This window comes from Elephantulus edwardii, unplaced genomic scaffold (genome assembly GCF_000299155.1).
Source record: "Elephantulus edwardii isolate Elephantulus edwardi_28Jun2011 unplaced genomic scaffold, EleEdw1.0 scaffold00005, whole genome shotgun sequence".
NCBI classification, from domain to species: Eukaryota; Metazoa; Chordata; class Mammalia; order Macroscelidea; family Macroscelididae; genus Elephantulus; species Elephantulus edwardii.
The window spans coordinates 30,663,471-30,686,125 of NW_006399755.1; the positions used below are offsets into that span (position 1 = coordinate 30,663,471).

The following is a 22,655-nucleotide window of genomic DNA, read 5'->3' on the forward strand; positions in this document are numbered from 1 at the left end:
ACAATATAATCACAGTCTTCCCACATCCCTCCTGTGTTTATCATTCATATTCATCTTTCTTTCTTGACTACTGAAGTTTATCCCTGGGCAGAAGTAGCCCTTTTATCGTACACTGTTGGTAATGTGAGGGAATATGTACCTTCCTGGTGTTACTATCCTCCGTATCTCACTACCATCAAGTTGATCTTAACTCACTGCCACCTCCACCAGATTTCTGAGGCTGTAAATCTTTAAAGGAAACTGCTCCTCTTTCTTCCACAGAGCAGTTGGTAGATTCAAATAGCTGATCTTTTGGTTAGCTGCCCAGATTGTAATACATTATGCCACTAATGTCCCATGTTCATGTTTCAGATAGACTGTCTGCTTAGCTGACTGTTATGCTTCCACTAGAAGTGACAAAAAAACCTTCGAAAGAAGTGGCAAGGGTTGCACAACATTATTAATGCAGCTACTATTACTGAGTTACATACATAATAATGGCTTAAAAGGGAAGATTTTTGTTCTATACATTTTACAATATACAATGTACAAAAAAAGACATAGAGGTTCAAAATTAAAAGAGCAATGGAAATTCTAAATAGACATTTGTTTGAAGGTATTATCATACCTAACGGCCTACTGCTAGACAGAAGAAGAAAAATTGTTACTACGGTATGTTATTGTTGTTGTTGTGTACAGTTGAGTCAGAGCAGACCCTCCAGCAGGTTTTCAGAGGCAGTTAATAGCACAGGAGGAGACTGCCCCTCCTTCCCCAGTGGAGCATCTGGTGAATTCAAACCCTGTGTCTTCAGGATTGCAGAACAGCTTCTCACCACTAGGCCACCAGAGTTACCTCTGCAGAAATATTTTTAATGCTGGCAATGTTAAAGCCATGTTACAAGCCTTAAGGAAAATTGAGATAACTAAGGTCTCTGAAAATGGCTGCATTTGAAAAGATAACAAGGAAAAAACCCAACCACCCAGTACTGTTCATTTCAGGTGGTATCATCCATCTGCCATTCAGTCAGAATCAACTCATACTGATCCTCCATTAGGTTTCCAAGGCTATAAATCACACAGGGCGTGACTGATCTTTCTCTTGCAAAGCTGCTGATAGATTCAAACTCCCAAAGAGACATGGCATTTGGGTTAGCTGCACAACTCCCTATGGACGTTGCCATGTAGTTGAAATTGAGGAGGAAGAAAACTAAAAACATTCTACTTTAAATTTTTCTTTGCAAGAAAATTTTTTTTAAATTCTGAAACTAAAAGCTAAAAACATTTTGAAAACTAAAAACACTCTAATTTTTTCTTTGCAAGAATCTGATTGAACGAGGGAGTTAAGGTGGCAGAAGAAAAAGTTTTGTTATATCCCCTTAAGTGGCATAATAACATATTTAGTGCTTCTATTCTACCTTATTACACTGTGCCTAAGGTCTGGTGGTTTAGTGGCAAGAAGCTGCACTGCAATCCCAAAGGCACATGGTTTGAAGACACCAGCTGCTCCCCAGGAGAAGGCTGGGCAATCTCCTCCCATGTGATTAAATGCTTCTGAAAACCTACCAGCAGATCTGCTATAGATTGTTTCTGACTCTGGACACAACAGCAAGGTCTTAAAAGACTGCAAGCAGCCATCCAGTCTTGTTTCAGATAGACTGTCTGCTTAGCTGACTGTTATGCTTCCACTAGAAGTGACAAAAAAACCTTCGAAAGTAGTGGCAAGGGTTGCACAACATTATTAATGCAGCTACTATTACTGAGTTACATACATAATAATGGCTTAAAATAAATGGAGAATCATGAATAGGAGTAGGAGATGGAAACTACAGCTGTTTCCATGAACAACTGCCTTCATTGTTGTAAAACTAGATGAACTGGATGGTGCCTAGCTACCATCATGAAGCATTCTGATCAAAGATTTAAAAAAAAACACACACACACTGATTAAACTACAGTTAGAATTTCAAATTCTGGTGGATGCCAGACTGTCTGAACTATGCAGGAAAGAACAAAGCCTGAAACTATTGCCTTTAAATAACATTTAAATCTTAGCCAAAAATTAAATAATGCTTAAATCTTAACCCCTCAGATATACTTAAAAACAAACAATAGTTTCACTTAAATAATGTCTGTCTTGAATATTATGCTCTTTTAAGAACTATGGAGTCACATGACAAGACCTCTAAAGATTAGAGGTCACCGTACCTTTTGGGTACAGTGAGCATGTTAATGGGAGGAATAACTCATAGGACGCAGGGCAAGAATGACAGCACCACTTGGAGAAAATAATCAATGTTACTAAACTGTACAGGTACAAATTGGTGGTATTGAAGTATCTTTTCCTCTGCATATTCTCAAAAACAACTAAATATAACTTAAAGTTTACAAATAAAGCTTTGACCTCTGCACTGGTAAAGAAGAGGGTAATGGAAATGTTACTTAAAACGTTGCCTCAAATGACGGTAATACATTGAAAAAAATGTGTTTCTAATGTGTTGTTAATTCAAGAAACATTTGGAAAGACAGAAAAAGAAAACAGATTCAAAAGGAAATAAAATTTACCAAATTTCTACTTTAAGTATTGATAAGCAGATATTCTGTTTACATCATCCTTTAGATTTAAAATGATCAGCTATCTTTTTTTTAATTTTTTTTAAATTTTTATTGTATTAATTTTAAGTGTACCGTCAAATCAGATTTGATGGTACAGGAGGAGATTGCCCCTCCTTCTCCAGCAGAGCATCTGGTGGATTTGAACCATGTACCTCTGGGATTGCAGTGCAGTGTCTTACCACTAGGCCACCAGAGCTCCCTATGATCCGCTATCTTAAGACAAAATCAGTGCTCCTGAAAAAAATTAACAGTGAATTCTGTGAATCAAAGCAACCCTGAACAGATTTATCATCTCACTGAAGAATAAAGAATATAGCTAATAATTATTTTCACACTTGGCTAAAGAAGGGGTACTTTAGCACAAGCTATATATTTAGTCGCTTCCGAGGTCTCAGTTTTCTTTTTTTACCTCAGCTCTTAATTTAAAATTATGGAGATAATTTGCATCTGTCATTGAAAGTCAAACATTTTATTCCTGATAGAAAACAGGTGTTCCAAGGAATCCACATGTGCAAAAACAGTCATTATCCAGATTGATAGGAAAGACACCACAATGGCAGCTACATAGTCAAAGCCCAGCAACCCCAAACACTGCATTGTATTGCTATTTTCTGATCGACATTCTCTTTTTATAGCCTGTCTACAATTCAAGGAACTAAAAGGAATAAAGGCTTACTTGTTCTTTAGCAAAAATATCAGTCAAAGTTAAATGAATAGCTGTGCCAAAATTCAAGCACACAGGATGTTAATCAGACATTCAAATATAAATGTTTTTAACCAACAGATTGTCTTGAAAGAGAAAAAAGCCATGCATATGCTCAAAGACTATATGAAAGGCAAAGAAATTAAAACAGTTGATGCTACAGGTATTATACTGTTATCTTAAAATATAAACAGTGTCATTTATACAGTTCAGAAGGGAAAACAACCCAGGTTAGCCTTTGGCGTCAAAAAGAAAATTATTTTGCATTCAAAATTCTCTGATAGGCTGTTAAAGGTAACAACTCCGATTCCAAATATATTTTAAAACCTGTAAGAATTCAAACCTGAGCTACAAAAATAATCAGATTTGTTTCTTAAGGTCATCAAACACCTGCACAAAGTAGAAAATAAAAATTAACCAAGTTATAAATATATCTTCCACTTGCTGCATCACTGATCTTTTATCAAAGGCAATATGTCATTCATAATAAGCTCTGGTGGCCTAGTGAATAATGAACTGGGCTGCTAACAGAAAGACAAGTAACTCAAAGGCACCAGTTACTCCACGGGTAAAAAAGAACAATCTCCTCCCTGTAATTTATAGCTTGTAAAAACCCAGTGGAAGGTTAACTATGAGTCAGTTGCAACCCCACAGCATATAATAACTATGTGTCACTAATACAAACTGATAGAATACAAACAAGAAACATTCTAGGAATTAAGGCAAACACTAAATCCAAGTGCACCTATACTTGCTACTGTCAATCATCAGCTTGATTTTGATTTACAACAATACTAGAGGAGAGCAGAAAACGCCAAATGGCTTCTTTCCAAGGCTGCAATCTTTATGGAAGCTGATCAAGTCTTTCTCCACTGGAGCAGCTGGTAGGTTCAAACCAGTGACTGATCAGATACTTGTCTAGAGTTTATCGACTGCCTACCCAGAGCTCCTTACACAAACACTAGCCACTCAAATTCCTATAAAGCCTTCACCAAGTGAATATCCTGTGCCATCCTCACAATCTCTGACATAGTAAAGCCCACTGCTGCAATCACTGTGGTTGAGGGTTGATGGTTGAGATGTAATCCATCTGGTTGAATGTCTGTCTTTATTCTACTGGGCCTCCTTTTATCCAGCCATGATGTCCTTTTCCAGGAAATACCCTCTCCTAGCAACATGCCAAAAGTATAAAATATGAAGCTTTGTCATCTTTGCCTCCAAGGGGCACTGTTGCTGCATCTTTTCCAAGATCTATCTCTGTTCTTTTGGCAGTCAATGGGACTCCAACACCACAGCTCAAATTCATCAATTCTTCTGTTATCCTTATTCATAGTCCAGCCTTCAGATGCACAACAAATGATTGAAAAGACTATGCCTGAATGAGGCACACCTAGTCCTCAAACTGATATCATTGCCCCTCAGTAATGTGGAAAGGTCCCTGACTGCAGAATCTTTTTTCCATCTATCATGATGTTGTCAGTCAGTCTAGTGGTGAGAATGTTTGTTTTCTTGACATTGAAATGCAATTCATATTGAAGGCTATATTTTTTTATCTTCTGCAGAAAACACTTCAAGTTCTCACTTTTAGCAAGCAGGTTACATCACTTGTATAATGTACGTTATAGTGAGGAGTTTTGCTCTGATCTTGATGCCACATTCTTTTCCATACAGACTAGTTTCCCAAATAATTTGCTCAGCATACAGATTGAAGAAATAGGGAGAAAGAATACAACCCTGACACACACCATTCCTAATCTTAAACCATGTAGTATTCACTCGCTCTATTCACACAACAACCTCTTGGGGTAAACATAGGTTTAGCCTGAGCACAATGAAGTGCTTTGGGATTCCATTCTTCTCAATGTCAGCCTCTGCATAGCAATAAAGCACAAATAGGCATTCTTCTGGTATTCTCTGCTTTCAGTCAAGGTCCATCTGAAATCAGCAATGATAGCCCTGCTACTGTGGTCTCTAATAAATACAATTTGAACATCTAGCAGTTCTCTATGTACTATTCCAGCCATTTTAAAATGGTCTTCATCAGGAATTTGCTTGAATATGATATTGATGATATTGTTCAAGAATTTCCACATTCCTTTAACCACCTTTCCTAGGAATGGGAATAAATATGGATCTCTTCCAGTCTGTTGGCCAGGCAGCTGTCTTACAAATTTCCTGGCATACACTGGTAAGAACATCCAAGGCTGCATCTGTTAGTTAACACACGTCAGTTGGCAGCCCCTAGATTCCTCAGGCCTCATTTTCTTCCAATGCCTTGGAGGTAAGCCTGAATTTCTTCCTTCATTACCATTGGTTCTCAATCATATGGTTGTTATTGTTATTGTTGTTATTGTATGTTGTCAAGCTGCCTGCAACTCATAGCAACTGAACAACAGCCCTAAACCCTGCTCTATACTGTGCCAATCTCTGTTTCTAACACACTCACTGCCATTACCCCAGTCACTGATCAATCCATCTCATTGAGGGTCTTCCTCCCCTGCACTGCCCCTCCACCTTCTCAAGGACGACGTCCCTCTCCAAGGACTGGTCCCTCCTTGCAAAATGCCCAAAATACGTCAGATGAAGCTTTAGAACCCTTACCTTCAAGGGGTAGCCTGGTTTTGCCCCCTCAAGGACGAGCCTGTTTGTTCTCTTAGCAGTCTATGGTATACTCAGTGCTCTTCTCCAACACCACAGCTCAAACACATCAATTTTCTATTTATCACCTCTATTCATTGTCCAGCTCTCTGATGCATAGTAAATGATTGCAAAGACCATGGTCTGTATCAGGCGCACCTTAGTCTCCAGACTGATATAGTTGCTCTTCAGTCCTTCGAAAAAGTCTCTTACAACAGACTTTGCCAATGAAATATGTCTTTTCATTTTCTAGCTGATGGTGCCAAGAGAGTTGCTTGTGGAGCAAAGCAAACTAAAGCTGTTAACTACCTCAGTCTCTTCACCATCTACATGATGCTGCCAATCGATCCTGTGGTGATAATCTTCCTGAAATATTTTAGGGTCAGCTAATTCTTTTTGGTACAGTGATTCTGTGTATTCCTTTCATCTTGTTTTGATGCTTCCTAGATTATCCAAGATTTTGCCCATAGCATTTCTCAATATTGCCACTCAAGGCATGAATTTGTTCTACAGTTCTTTCAGCTTGGGGTGGGGGAGGGAAATGCCAAGTTAGCTCTTCCTGTTTTATTCTCTAACTCCAGTTTGGTCTGGAACTCAGGAAGTATGAACTCTTGAGTCGGCAGCTGATGTTATTTGAACCTAGCCACTGATGACTGGAGAGCTGACCAGTATCCATGTTTCATGCTGTGAGATGGTGCTGACTGTTGCATCCTAAAGACTTGCTCTTGACTGGACTTTGTTTACTGACACAGATGCTAAATGTTCTAACTGGAACAGAAGAGTCTTCAGAAAAAAAGAACATGCTTATTTCTTCAGAGTACTAGTTAGATCGGAATGGGCAAATCAGAAATTGGTTTTCTAAACTGGCATGAGGCACAAAGTTACTGACTTGCACACTTTCATGAACATAGTTATTATTACTATAAGGGGAAAAGTTGATTCTTCAGGTGTGAAGGTTGATGATAGAAAAGTCAGGGGGCAGTTTGTGATGTCAAAGGTTTACCATTCAAAATGTCATTTCTAGTGAATAATTAATGGTTTATTTTTTGTGTCTACAACACTCATCAGTCTCTTCAAAACTGGCCTGCATGTCTAACGTCATGTGAGTCATTCACCTGATGAGTGTGAGTCTCTCGGAAACCTTCCAGCAAACCACTGAGCCCAAGGGACATAGAAGGGAAGTCAAACATCTGAGACACTACCAACTCTGCACTTCTTATAATGGGTTTGCTACTAATCTTGTTGTTATGTGCTGTCGAGTTGCTTTTGACTCATAACGACCCTATGTACAACAGTTCTGAATCCTGCTCTATCCTGTGCCAAGCAAATTGTCTCTGACACACCTACTCACATTCCAGTTAATCCATATGGAATCAATCCATAGGATTTCCTCTCTTGCACTAACCTTACAACAAACCCAAAATATGTTAGATGAAGCTTCAGAATCCTTGCCTCCAAGAAGCACTCTGGTTTTGCCCTTTCTAGGACAAATCTGTTTGTTCTCCTAGCAGTCCACGGTATATTCAATATTCTTCTCCAGCACCATAACTCAAAAGCATCAATTCTCCTTCTATCATCCCTAGTCACTGTGCAGCTCTCTGACACATATCCTTTAATTGTGAAGACTATGGCTGGATTAGATGCACCTTAGGCTCCAGACTGATATCGTTCTTCAGTACTATAGAGAGGTCCTTTACAGCAAACTTTCCAAATGAAATTCTTTTGATTTCCTGGCTGCTGGTACCAAGAGTGTTGATTGTGGAGCCAAGCAAACTAAAGTAGTAAACAATTTCAACTTTAGCCCAGAGGTGAGAATCTTTGTTTTCTTGACGTTGAGCTTCAATCCATATTGAAGGCTGCATACAGTTCTTGACCCTCTGCAGCAGCTGCTACAGGTCCTCCTCAGTTTCAGCAAGCAGGGTTGTATCATCTGCATATCGCAGATTGTTGATGAGTCTTCCTCCAATCCTGATTCCACATTCCTCTTCATAGAACCCAGCCTCCCAGATGATCTATGCTGCATATAGATTGAAAAAGGTATGGAGATAGAATACATCTCTGGTGTACACCCTTCCCAATTTTGAACCATGTAGTGCTTCCTTGCTCTGTTCTGAGGACTGCCTCCTGGTCCAAGCATAAATTTCCCATAAGCACAACCAACTGTTCTGGGATTCCCATTTCTTCTCAGAGTCAGCCACAGTTTGTTGTGATCCACACAGTCAAATGCAGAACAAATTATAAATACAGGTGACAATGAAATAATCCATTATACTTGATTTCCATTCTATGAATCTAGACCATATGAATTAGGTTTCTGCAAAACAAAGACATTTACACTATTATCAATTTAAAAAATATGTAGGCCACATGAGCTCATTACCATATAGGAAGCTTTTAGTAAATAACTGTTAAATAGTTAATTTAAAAAGCTCTGGTGGCATTGTGGGTAACGACCAACCCAAAGGCAGGTGGTTTTAATTCACCAGCTGCTACTCAGAAAAAAATGGGAAAAAGTCTAAGAAAGAAAATTTTAAAGATGTAATCAAAATTAAGAAGAATGGCTTAAAGATGTAGGTTTCAATATAAATTTTGGAGTATCAGAGAAGTTCTCTACAGGAGACGCTTACCTACTTGTAATTTTCAAATACTCCAAAACTCACAATAGCTAAAATGTACAACTTATTGTGCAGGTTAAATTGTGGTTTGTGGCAAGATGATGCCTACAGTAGGAACTCCAACTCCCTTTTGACTCTTGCCACAAATTTAGATGCCATCCCAGTGCTTTCAGCCTGTGGCTTTGCTGTCAGGAAACGTGCTGTTTAAGTAGTGAGAACCTGCCTGGGCATGTCCTTAATGATTTCTTAAAGTAAGTTAAAAGTTGGCAGGCTCAAGGCCTCCTGACCATGATGACCGTTACATATAGATTAACCACCACATAGTCACATGGTTGAAGCCTCAAACTTTTAACCTGAATTGTGTGTATATCCCAATCATGGTCTTTTGCAGAAAGATTCCCCCTTGCAACAATGATGGATTGTAAATGCCTCTAATTAGGATTTGGTGATGATTCCCGCCCTTCCTCCTGCAGCCGGGGAAACTATGACTGTGAACGGGTGGGTTTCTTCAGCATCAGGCTGATGGTTTTCCTCATCGTAGCATGAATGAATTTCTCTTTGTTCTGCTGAGATCATAATAGTGTCTTTATAGAATGTTTTTTCCCCATAGCACAATTTGTACAGCATTCTCAATTATTGTATGCATCAGCTAGAATTTTAGTTCCCTTTAAAGATAACATTCTAATTAGCTCCCTGGGTGGTACAAATGGTTAAGCATTCAAATAGTAGCCAAAAGGTTAGTGATGTGAACCTATCAAAAAGTTACTTTAAGGTAAGTCTGGCAATCTGTTTCCCTCAAGTCACAGCTTTGAAAACCCTCTGAGTCAGTTCTGCTCTACATGCCTGGAGTCAGCATGCGGAGAAACAGACTCAACAGCAAGTTATGCTTCTACAACATACATTTTCCCTATCCATGGAATCAGCCCTCAGTATTCCACCAATAAGTTATAATAAAAATTACACTAATCAGTATTCTTGAAGAATGCTATTTTCTATTTCATTTTCTTGTTCACATTAGGCAGTAAGGGCAAGAAGGACAGGCACACCCATTAATTTTACTTTAAAGAGGCTGTATTGCCAAAAGTCACTTAAGTAACCAGCTTAAATATCAGCAAAAACCTCTTACACAAAATGAGAACAAGTTCCTCTCTTAACTGAATTGTGAATATTAAACACAACATTATGTAAAATATTTAGCGAAGTCTAAAATACTTAGACCTCAAGTGCATTGTTTCTGTTGGTTTTGTGGTGTGTGGGGTTTTTTTTTTTTCCTTTCCTTTTTTTTGTAAATTTTGTTCTTTATGTTTAGTGTATTCTTTCTGATGCCTGTTAGAACTGCACACTATCAGTTAAGTGTTCTTTGCCACATCCTCAACTCCACCTGATTTTTTTTTTCCACCTCATTTTTAACCAAATATATCAACTGATCAACACAAATGTAAATCTAAGTAGTTTACTTTATGAAATGCTTTTAAATAGGAAATATTGACTTTTTTAGATTCCCTATAAACCAAATATCTTCTTGGAGACTAGGATTTGAAACTCCGTCTCACATACTTTAGTCGCATGGACAAGAGAGACCAGTCCTTGGAAAAGGACATCATGCTCACAAGGGTAGAGGGACAGAGCAGTAGAGGAAGACTCCAAATGAGATGGATTGATATAATAACTGGGGCAATGGGGGTTGGTGTGTTGTAATCAGTGAGACTGGCTCAGGACAGGGCAGGCAAGTGATTCAACTGCACATAACAACACCACCAACTACTGTTGATTGTCATCAAATCAAGCATGACTCATAACGACCCTATGACTAAAAGGCCTGAAGCCTTTCTATAACTATCGACACATCAAAGTTCACTGAGTTTCCAGAAGCATGTTGTTTAGGAAGTAGATGCTACTCCTGCTTCTAAACCTGTCTTAAAATGGGAGCTCCATCAAACACTGTCCACCATGGGTAACTGTTACGGCATTTGACACCCCAATGGCACAAGGTTCAGCATAACAATAACCCACCCCACCCCCATTACCTCAATACAGCATATTGACAGAAGAATGCTGTACCACTTAGAAGAAAGTTCCTCCAAAACACAACAATAACCAACTTTAAATACAAACAATCTTTCTGAGGTCTTCTTGACTCCAAACAAGAGGCTTAAATAAAAACAATATAGTATGTTGTTGTTGTCGTTGTTGTTGTTGTTGTTATGTGCTGTTGAGTCGCCTGCTATGTATAATATAGTGTGACTCTATGTACAGCAGCTCTGGACCCTTCCCTGTCCTGAGCAAGTCTTACTAATAATTCTGACACACCAAGCCCCAGTGCCCCAGATACTGTATCAATCAACAACATGATACAACTTTATATTCTTTGAAAAAGAAAAAATAATTCATTCCATTAAGAATACTGGTATCACTTTATAACGATAATCAATCTACTTTACATCTGATCTAATGACCTAAGATTTTCACTCTTTCTTACAATGAACACTGTCAGAAACAACAGCATCCATTAATATTCAAAACTTGTGTGCATTTTAATTAAAGTCAAACACTCTTTTTAATTTTTTTTAAAACTATGGCATAATATCACATACAAGCAAAATCCTGATGAAGATTTTCCAAAAACAACTGGCACAGTATATTGACAGAGAACTACCAGAAATACAAACTGGGTTTAGAAGAGGCAATGGGCATTATCAGCATTGTAAGATAGATCTTGGCAGAAAGCAAAAAGTACCAGAAGAATGTTCATCTGTGTTTCATTGACTATGCAAAGGCATTTGCCTGTGTGGATCACAAAAAATTGTGGCTAACCTTAAGGAGAATAGGAATCCCAGAATACTTGATTGTGCCCATGCAAAACCTAGACTCAGACAAGGAAGCAGTACTCAGAAAAGAGCAAGGAAACACCACATGGTTCAATATCAGGAAAGGAATGTGTCAGGGATCCATCCTGTCTAAAGACCTTTTCAATCTATATACAGAACAGATCATTTGGGAGGCTGGGCTTTATGAGGAATGTGACATCAGGATTGGAGGAAGACTCATCAATAACCTACATTATGCAGATGACACAACCTTGATTTAAAACTGAAGAGGATCTGAAGTGCTTGCTACAGATGGTCAAAGACTCTAGGCTTCAAATGGGTTGAAGCTCAACATCAAGAAGAAAAAGATTCTCACCATTGGGCCAATTGGTAGCACCGTGATGGATGTAGAGAGATTGAGGTTGTTAACAATTACAATTTGTGCGGCCCACAATCAATACCCTTGGCATCAGCAGTCAGGAAACCAATTCCAAAAGATGAATTGCATTGGGAAAATCTGCTGTCAGGGGCCTCTCCAGAGTACTGAGAAGCAACGATGTCAGTCTAGAGACTAAGGTGCACTTGATCCAGGCCATGGTCTTCTCAATTATTTGTTATGCATCAGAGAGTTGGACAATGAGTGAGGATGACAAAAGAATCACCTATGCATTTGAGTTGTGGTACTGGAGAAGAATCTTGAACATATCAAAAGGTCTGTCTTAGAGCAAAACCAAATTTTTCCTTGGAAGCTAAAATTTTGAAGCTCCATCTCACATACTTTTGGAACGTGTCCAGAAGGGACTAGTCCTTGAAGAAAGACATCATGCTTGGAAGGGTGGAGGAACAGTGAAGGGAAAGGACAATCCTAGATGAGATGGATTGACAGAGTAACTGGGGAACAGGGGTAGGAGTATTGGAGTCAGTGAGACTTGCTAAGACAGGGGAGGCTTCAGAGCTGTTGTACAGAAGGTTGCTATTAGTCACAGGCAACTCAACAGCCCATAACAACAACAACATGACCAGGGCACTTATATAAGCAACTTACAAACATAACAATAACACTCTCAGTTAACTCAAAGAAGAATCACGCAATGCACAACTCAGGTCTTCAAATTTCCACCCAGCTAAAGGGATTGAGAAAGAAATGGATGGGAAAACATTATCGATTGGACTGTGTTCCCCCAAAATATGTGCTTCAAATCCTAACCTCTGGGTCTGTGGCTATAATCTCAAGAGGAAATAAATCACATTCATTATGTTAATGAGGTAGGACTAGTATAGGATATATTTTGATTCAGTCTCTTAAATAGGAGATTAAGCAAGTAGAGATGAGAAAACCTGATGCCAAATCACATGGAGAACCCCAAGGAACCAGGTAATAGAAGTGGAAGCAACACCCAAAGCAGACAGAGAGACAAAGCTTGACCCTAGAGCTGATGTCATGAATTTGAACTTCCAGTCACTAAATTGTGATAAAACAAATTTTCCACATGTTAAAGGCATCCATTTGTGGTATTTCTGTTAATAATGCTACATAAAACAGAACTAGTAGGTAGACATTGTCCTAAACCTGTTACAATCACTAGTATTTAATTATTCGACAAAATTTTGGTAAGCACAGTTGTACCCTTCCTAGTAAAGAATTAATGTATTAAGTCTGAGACTTATGCTACCTTTAAGATTTGATTGCAAGGTTAGCCCTTTGTCTGCATCTAGGAACTTAAGATTGTGGGGAGGATTTTCACCGTTCCCTGCTAAAGAATAGTTCCCTGTGCCAAAAATGTGCAAAGAATTGGTTTATGTTAATTGCTGCTTTCCTTCTGGAAGTTTGATATTTTAGTTAAGGAAAACAGTTTGCTTACATAACCAATTTGAATAAACACCTCTAAACCCAGAACAGAATCTTTCATGTGCTTCCCTACAACATTTCATATGTTGTTGTTGTTGTTGTTGTTATTTGCCGTCGAGTTGCTTGCGACTCATAGCGACCCTATGTATAACATCAACATCCCTAAATCCTGCTCTGTCCTGTGCCAATCAAACCATCTCAGACACACCCACCCCGATTACCCCAGTCACTGAATCAATCCACCTTATAGAGAGAGGGTCTTCCCCTCCTACGCTGGCTCTCCAACCTCCCAAGCATGATGTCCCTCTCCAAGGACCGGTCCCTCCTTAACAACATGTCCAAAGTATGTCAGACGGAGCCTCAGAATCCTTGCCTCCAAGGAGTATGGGGTCACTATTTATTTATTGCTGGAGGAATTGAGTGTTTTATGATAGTCCACAGGGACAAGACTCTTAGAAGCTTACACCTAGTTTCCTCCAGACTTCAACTCATTAACTATTTCCCTTTATAGATTCTGTGTCCTATATTTTACTGAAATCTTAGTTGTGCGTACATGACCTCCTTTGGGTCCTCTTAACTAAAACCTGGGAGTGGCCTTAGTGATCACCAACACATCTCATTTTGAAAGACTTAAGAAGTTAAGACACTTGTTCAGGGTTATAGAGGACCCAGGATTCAAATCTTCATCTACTTGGCTATAAAGCTTAAATTCTATGATTGTATATTCTTTTCTTTCAAAATGGAATATAAGTATTCCATATTGTCCATAAATGTCCAGAAACATTCTCCCAAATCTAAGTAACAGAAAGTGTTTGTGCTCCTTTAATGTCACAGACTGGGGTAAGAGAAGGCTGCATTTGATACCTTGAGTTGTGGTGTTAGAGAAGAGTACTGAACATCCCATGGACTACAAATGTATAAACAGATTAGTCTTGGAGAAAGTGCAATCTGAGTGCTTCTTAGAAGTGAGGATGGTGAAGCTTTTTCTCACATAAAAGAGGCTCTTCCTTGAAAAGGGATGTCATACTTGGAAAGGTGGAGGGTCAGTGAACGAAAGACCCTTAACGAGACAGACTGACATAGTGACTGCAAAAATCAGAGTCGATGAGGATTGCATGGGATACGACAGAGTTGAGATCTGTTGTTTGCAGGGTAACTATGAGTCACGTTTGACTTAATGGTACCTAACAACATTGAGCTACCACATAACATTAAATAGAAACAAAGAACAAATGGAGCCAAGCATTAAAAAGGAGTTAGATGGGTTATCGCTAAATATTTGATGATAATTTTTATGCTATTAGCTGAGATAAGAGAATTAAAAAATGGATAGGGTAGAATATTACTGTGTGTCTATGTTCCTACCAATGAGGCGTAAATAGTTACGCTGTTCTAAGAGCTTGTTATTCTCTGATGACAAGATTTAATCACCCTTGGACAGGTGTACTACAAGAACAGGAAACATTAGGATCAACCTGGAAAAGTAAATGTAAGCAGTTAAGTACAGAGCTTCAGAGCGAAACAGATGTGTGAGTATAATACTGAGTTATTGCCTTCTTATGTGACAAAGAACAATTTTTAATGGTTTCCATATCTGCAAATTGGAAATGAAACAAGACTGACGAGCACTCTGAATCACAACAGAAGATCTCTGATAGAGTAGGAGAAAACTATGGAACAAATCTCAAAGTCATTTAAAAAACAAAAGACTCCTGGCTTACTGGACTCATACAGACAGATAGAACCCCTCAGACTATGGCCCTTAGACAACCTTCAAACCTGTAACTGAAATTATCAGACACGTATTATGAGCTGATTAGTATCAATAATGGGAGGAAGCATGTGCCTTATAACAAGCACTCATACATGACCAAAAAGGAGAGCCTCTGGCCATGAATAAAGCTCTAAGGACATGACAGGCTTAGAAAGAAGGATGAATGGAAACAGGAAACACAAGGATGAAGTGGAAAAAGTGCTGTTAAAATAAGAAGTGTAATTTCAGTGGGGACTATAACTAATGTCACAAAACATAATTTGTCTGAGTTATGAAAGGGGATACAAATCTATTGTGTAACATTTCATGCAAATCACACAAAAATATCGCTTGTTGTTGTTGTTATGTGTCGTCGAGTTGTTTCTGACTCATAGCGACCCTATGCACAACAGCCCTAAACCCTGCTCTATCCTGCGCCAACCGCACCGCCTCTGACACACCCATCCCGATTACACCAGTCACCGAATCAATCCATCTCATAGAGGGTCTTCCCCTCCTGCGCTGTCCCTCCACCCTCCCAAGCATGATGTCCCTCTCCAAGGACCCGTCCCTCCTGGCAACATGTCCAAAGTATGTCAGACGAAGCCCCAGAATCCTTGCCTCCAAGGAGTAGCTTGGTTTAATCCTCTTCAAGATGAATCTATTTGTTTTCCTGGCAGTCCAGGGTACATTCAGTACCTTTCTCCAGCACCACAGCTCAAAAGCATCCACTCTCCTTCTGTCCTCCCTAGTCATTGTCCAACTCTCTGATGCATAACAAGCGATTGCAAATACCATGACCTGTATCAGGCGCACCTTAGTCTCCAGAGAGACAATGTTGCTCCTGAGTACCTTTGAGAGGTCCCTAACAGCAAACTTTCCCATCGCGATACGCTTTTTGATTTCCTGACTGCTGGTACCAAGAGTGTTGACTGTGGAGCCGAGCAAACTGAAGCTGTGAACACTCTCAATCTCTTCGTCATCCATCCTGACGCTGCCAATTGGTCCAGTGGCGAGAATCTTTGTCTTCTTGACATTGAGCCTCAGTCCATACTAAAGGCTGCAGTCCTTGACCCTTCGCAGCAAGTGCATGAGGTCCTCCTCAGTTTCAGCAAGCAGGGTTGTGTCATCTGCATAACGCAGATTGTTAATAGATCTTCCACCAATCCTGATGCCACAATTCTCCTCATAGAGCCCAGCCTCTCGGATAATCTGCTCTGACTGTTTTACAGATAACATGAAATAATACATACTAAGCAAATACGAATGTCTAGTTTAAGTGCTTATTTCTCCATTATCCATGCTGAAGCCTTGATGGGCACCCTTGCTGTGTGCCCTTGAGCCATCCTTGATGAAATGAAACAAGTAGGCTCTCTTCCAGGAAAAGCTGAAAGACAGACCTGGGCCTTTCCCAACAATGCCTCAACAAAATTAATCTGGGAAATTCTGCACACCAAATCTCATCGTAAAAATTCAAAATATACATCATTATATTAAAAGCTCAGAAAACTCTTACAGTAAAGAAAGCCATTTGGTTTCATTTAAGCTAGTGTTTGCTAAATGTATTTGACCTCTTGTTTTTCACAATAATGTCTCCATTTTGCATTTGGAAAAATGCTACATCAACAAATAAGCCTATTAAAGTTGGTAAGAGGGTCAGGGGAATAGTGAACAAGGATCAAAATCCCAAAAATCTCTCATTCCTTTTTAGGAATGGTAAATTATTAAAAGAAAAACCAAATCTTTCATATGATTTATCTTGTGCCATTCAAGTGTCCTGAAGCCAAGAAAATAATATATTTAAACATCCAAATCAACAATTCTTAAAAGTTTTTCATCAAACAATGCTTAAAACGTTATTGAAGGTGGTGGGATTGCTAAAGGGAAAGAAGAATCTCATGGGAGTGATGAATGTATTCATTACCTTGACCAAGGCGACAGATGACGCACAGGTCATACAGATGTCAATGTTTATCACACTGTATTCATTACACATATTAAATATGTGTGATTGATTACGTATCAAGTATAGCTTGATAAAATTATTAAAAATATTACTGAGAACATAACGGGCTTTTTATTTCTATCAATATCTATTAATTAGAAATTAGAACTAAAAATTGTTTTTAAATACGTATGTATTAATTCACTTAACAATCACAACTCATTTCATGTTAAGTAGGATTTTTAAATTCTTAAAAATGTGATATTTACAAAACAACTAGGAGATATCCTCTCACCCCAGTAAGAATAGCAAAATTTAACAGAACAGCAAACATCAAATGCTGGCGAGGTTGTGGAGAAACTGGAACCCTTAATCACTGTTGGTGGGAGTGTAAAATGGTGCATCTACTATGGAAGACTATATGGCACTTTCTCAAAAAGTTGCAAATAGAAACACCATTTGACCCAGCAATTCCACTACCGGGAATTTACCCTAAAGAAACCATAACTGCCACCCAAGCAGATATATGCACGCTCATGTTTATTGTAGCTTTGCTCACTATAGCAAAGAGCTGGAAACAACCCAAGTGCCCAAAAACTGGTATATTCACACAATGGAATACTATGCAGCATTGAAAAACAAGGAACTCATGAAATATTATGCAAAATGGATGACCCTGGGGGACATTATACTGAGTGGAATATCTTGAAGGGACAGCATAAACCCCATTTTTTATGAAGCCCCATTAATACCAGAAGCAGAAGCGGGCCATAAAAATTCTTAGCTTAAGGCAAACACAAATGCCCCGGGTAAAGTCTTATCTGTCCTTGTAAAGTAAAGAATTAACTAGTGTCTATGTGACACAAAAAGAGCAAAGGTGGGCAAAGTAGCCAGCCCATCAAAAGCCGACCCACATGACTGATCCCCCGACCCACCAACCACGATCTCAATCTCCCTGCCCCAACAGTGGTACCCAGGAAAGCCATAAAAGCAATTATGAGGGGGGACTCGGGGCTTTTTCCCTCATCACCTTCCAAAGGAGGGAGAAAGTCTTCACATGTAGAATAAAGTGCTTATTTGTATTTACAAATGTGTGGATTAATTCTTTTGAGGGGCATTTTGTGGGCAGAACAATCTCAGTCACAAAAGGACAAATATTGCACAGGGCCACTGTTGTAAAACAGGACTGACATCAGGGTTGAGGGAAGACAGAAAAGGATGGGAAGAATGATGTATGTATACTGCATTGAAACAGATGTGGGAAAGAACTGTTTCAAAGGGATATATGATTAGGTATTATTGTCATTACAATAGTCCAGAATGAAGGCTACACAGTGGAGTGGACTTGGGGAGAGGGATTATATAATAATTTTTAAAAATGTGATATTTACAAAAAACCTAGTGGGAAGAGTTGTATTATTTTTACATTGCTGCTAATATGTTTAATGTCTGCTTTGAAAGAAGACAGCTAGATTCTCCTCTCTGCTTCACCATTCAATATGTGACTAAGTGTTATTTTGGTCAAAATCTATAAAGAAAAAGGGGCTTCATAAGATAAATAGTGATGAAAATGAGCTCTAGGAGCTAACATGTAGGGGTTGTTCTGTTAATCCAAATGCTTTGTGCCTCTGGAGGTTCAAATTCACCAGGAACTCCCTGGAAGAAAAATGGGCCGTCTCCTCCAGTGCTATCTATAGACTCAGAAACTCAAAGGAGTTTGACTATGCTTTGGTTCTAACACTATGGCAAGCAATAGGTTATGTGATTGGTTAGTTTTGTTGTTTTTAATATTACACTAAAATCTGTTAAGTGATTTTTTTTTTCCAAAGACAGGTACTATGTAGAATCTGAAACCACATGAATAAACTTAGACACTGTTTATTAAAATCTATTGGTCTCTCTTGAATTTTCTCACATTGTTGTTGTTGTTGTAGTGTACCAAAGAGTCAGACCAACCCATAGCTGACCCTCCAGCAGGTTTTCAGAGGCAGTTAATTGCATGGGAGGAGAATGCCCATCCTTCTTCCACAGAGCAGCTGGTGGTCTCAAACCTCATGCTTTTGGGACTGCAGCACAGCTTCCTGCCACTAGGCCACCAGAGATCTCTTATACATTGGTCTTCAGAAAATATTTGTTCAGAGCCACACAGACCATAGAAATAATTATATTGACAAATTCCTTTATACAACAGAAAAATATCTTATTAGTTGCAATCACCAATCCAAATTCTTAAAATATCGGCAAGCTGTCATGCTCATGACAAAACACAAGGTTTGCAAAACTACAATTTTTTTTCTTCAAGGCTCAAATTTTATCCTTGCCAACAAACACTATCAATTGTTTTCTTTGAAGCAAAACACTCCTTTCCGTCATTTTCAAAAATGTCTGCCAAATACACAAGTCTAAACAAAAATAACCATCCTTTGTTACTTTTCCTTTTAAAAATAAAAATGTTAGTCTATAAAGCACAATCAGCTAGTTGTCTTAAGTATTTTTCAAGAAAATTACACTTCTGTACACTTTATAATATTCCCCACTCCATCACAAAATATTGAAAAGTTATATACTCAAAGGTAAAAACTAACTAAAATTAATAATTTTTATTCCATCAACAAAAGACTTAAAACCCACTGGAAGTTAAGCTATGGGTCAGTTCCAACAGAACAGTAGCAAGATTTATCAGAAATGAAGAGTCCAAACATTCATTTCAGAACTGTGTATGTACAAGGCCATCACTCCTAATTTACACGTTTATTTGAAGAAATAAATTTATATGGGGCTAGTCATAAATCAATGACATTTACATGTCATTCTGATTACGGAATAACTAATAATAGTTCTGATTTCTCATGGACAGTCTATGTAATACAGGTGGATCACAGTAAGTTGCTTCATCCCAAATTTCTAAACAAGTAGTATTTAACATTTTCTTTGACGGAAAGTAAAATAGAAATAAGTTTTTTAGTATCTTACTTTCTGTTTATATATTGTAAATAGTCATTTGACTTTTTACAAATGTCAAAAAAAATTTATTCAAGTGCAACTGAACATGTAGATATTGGGCCAAATAATAATCATCACAGTAATTCATATTTCTGCAGTTAGGCTTTTGAGAGATATACTAAGGAAGAAAGAGTACAGATATTTAAAAACAGTACATATAATGACACCCTCATTAAAAATAATGTCCTCTGATTGATGACATCAAAAATATTGTCCACTACAGACAAAAAAAATTCAGTAACAATAAATTCTAAAACGGGAATTATTTAAAATAAAGCATAGTGTATGTTTACACTTATGAAGTCATTTTTAACTATATTTAAACCCTAGTTACTGACTTACACATCTTAGAAACTCATATTCATGACATAAAATTTATCTTAGAAACTCATATTCATGACATAAAATTTAATTTTATAAAACAAAAATGGTAACAGAGAAAGTGAACTTACCCGATCTGCTAATCCTCCAGGAACTATCGTCCTCACAACCACTCCACTAGATTTTCCTCCAACGATTCCAAAACCCAAACCAGATCCATCATTAACAAGCTCAACATCTTGAACATGACCCCAGCAAACCTACAGATTAATGGCAAAAGTCACAAATGTCAGTAAAATATATATATTCTTAACTTCCCAAAACAGTAGTTATTTAACTATTAATGTAAGTTATATACAACAAATTGAGCATTCTTATAATTAATCAAAGTACCTTTTTAGGGCGAAAACGTATATTTTTTTCTCCATTTAATCCCTGCTCTTAAAAATATTTAAATCCCGTAGATAATTTAAACACGAATAATAAAAAGCAAAATACTAAAACATAAAATGTAATGGCTTAAAGAGGACCATAAAAACCCAGTGTATTGTTCTGTACTCAATATCCAGTATAAAAATGGTGTCAGCACATACAGCAATACAACAAATATGCTTGCCTGAAATGAAAACAGATTCATTAAGTAAAAAATATTTGAAAATAGAAAGAAGTAAAATTCAATAAAGAACTTTTAAAGGAAAAGTTGGCTGGGTCCAGGAGTTGTGCTGTCAATCCAAAGTGAGTCACAGTTTGAATCCACCAGCTGCTCCACAAGATAAAGATGGGCAAAATGTGCAGTAAGCAATGAATGGAAATCCAAGTTCTCTATAAACTTTCATTAAAGCCTCAATAATAAAAAAATAAAGAAATAAAAGATGGGCAATTTCCTCCCCTGCCTTCCAGAGGAACAGCTATGAATGCAAAAATGGAAGGACAGAGTTTAACAGAATGGATGAAAAATATGCTCAAAATGTTTCAATTAAGTGGTAAAGAAATAGGAATATTCAAAGATTTACGAGAACATAACAAAAAATAAAGCATGGTTTAGGAAGACTATTTGAGGAGCAATGTGAAGAATGAAATGATGAGTTCATTGGAGACTGGTGGGATTCCCAAGACTATGACCCCCACATACTCTTCAAACTTAGACCTGAAACTCCCACCCCAGAGATCTTTCAGCCAAACAACAGAGAGACCTAAACAGTAAATAATATTATCTATGAGGAATTTAATCCTTGATTAAACATAAGAAATAAAATAAACCGTATTTCCCAAAAACAAAGCTCAGAAAGCAGAAAGGAGCAGAAAGAAGGATGAATGGAAATGGGGAATCTCAGAAGGATGTAAGAAGAATGCCATTACACTGAAGGGAGCGTAATAAATGTCACAGAACAAAAAACAAATCATTGAATGGAAAACTAATTTGCTAAGTAAACTATCAAACAAATCACAATTTTTAAAAAAATAATTTGGTTTATATTAGTTTGCATATAAAAGATACATTGTGTTTCACACTTTTTCTTCTTTGACATTGCGTTTCGTACAATCATTCTCACACATTGTGTTTTATTAAATTTATCACCATTGAGGCCCCAGGAATAGATGGTATACCAACTGACATATTTCAGCTAACAGATGCTGCCCTGGACGTGCTTACCAAGTTGTGCCAAGAAATCTGGAGAACAACCACTTGGCCAACTGACTGGAAGAGATCTATATTTGTTCCCATCCCAAAGAAAGGTGACCCAACAGAGTGTGGAAACTACAGAACAATATCATTGATTTCACATGCAAGCAAGATTCTACTGAAAATTATCCAAAAACAACAGCATATCAGCAGAGAACTGTCAGAAGTCCAGGCTGGGTTTAGAAGGGACTGTGGTACTAGGGATATTGTAGCTGATGTTAGATGGATCTTAGCTGAAAGCAGGGAATATGCAAAGGTGTGTGACTGTGTGGATCATAATAATTGTGGCTCACTCTGAGAAGAATGGGACTCCCAGACACTAGATCGTGCTAATGACAAACCTATACTTGGACCAAGAGGCAGTTGTCAGAACAGAGCAAGGGAATACTGCATGGTTCAAAATTGGGAAAGGCGTATGCCAGGGATGCGTTCTATCTCCATACCTTTTCAACCTGTATGCAGAACAGATTATCCAGGAGGCTGGGCTCTATGAGGAGAAATGAGGGATCAAGATTGGTAGAAGATCTATCAACAATCTGCGTTATGCAGATGACACAACCCTGCTTGCTGAAACTGAGGAGAACCTGAAGCACTTGCTGCAGAGGGTCAAGGACTACGGCCTCCGTTATGTATTGAGGCTCAATGTCAAGAAGACAATGATTCTCACCACTGGGTCAACTGGAAGCATCAGGATGGATGGGAAGAGACTGAGATTGTTCACAGCTTTAGTTTGCTTGGCTCCACAG

General features: G+C 38.2%; 1 protein-coding gene across 1 annotated transcript in view; it reads right to left on the reverse strand.

The window, feature by feature from the left end:
• INADL (InaD-like (Drosophila)) overlaps positions 1–22,655 on the reverse strand; it is a 462,714-nt gene that overhangs the window by 412,523 nt on the left and 27,536 nt on the right. The window contains exon 5 of the mRNA XM_006879774.1: positions 20,357–20,485. Within this exon, the coding sequence (XP_006879836.1) occupies positions 20,357–20,485 (129 nt within the window). The remainder of the gene's footprint in view (positions 1–20,356; positions 20,486–22,655) is intronic.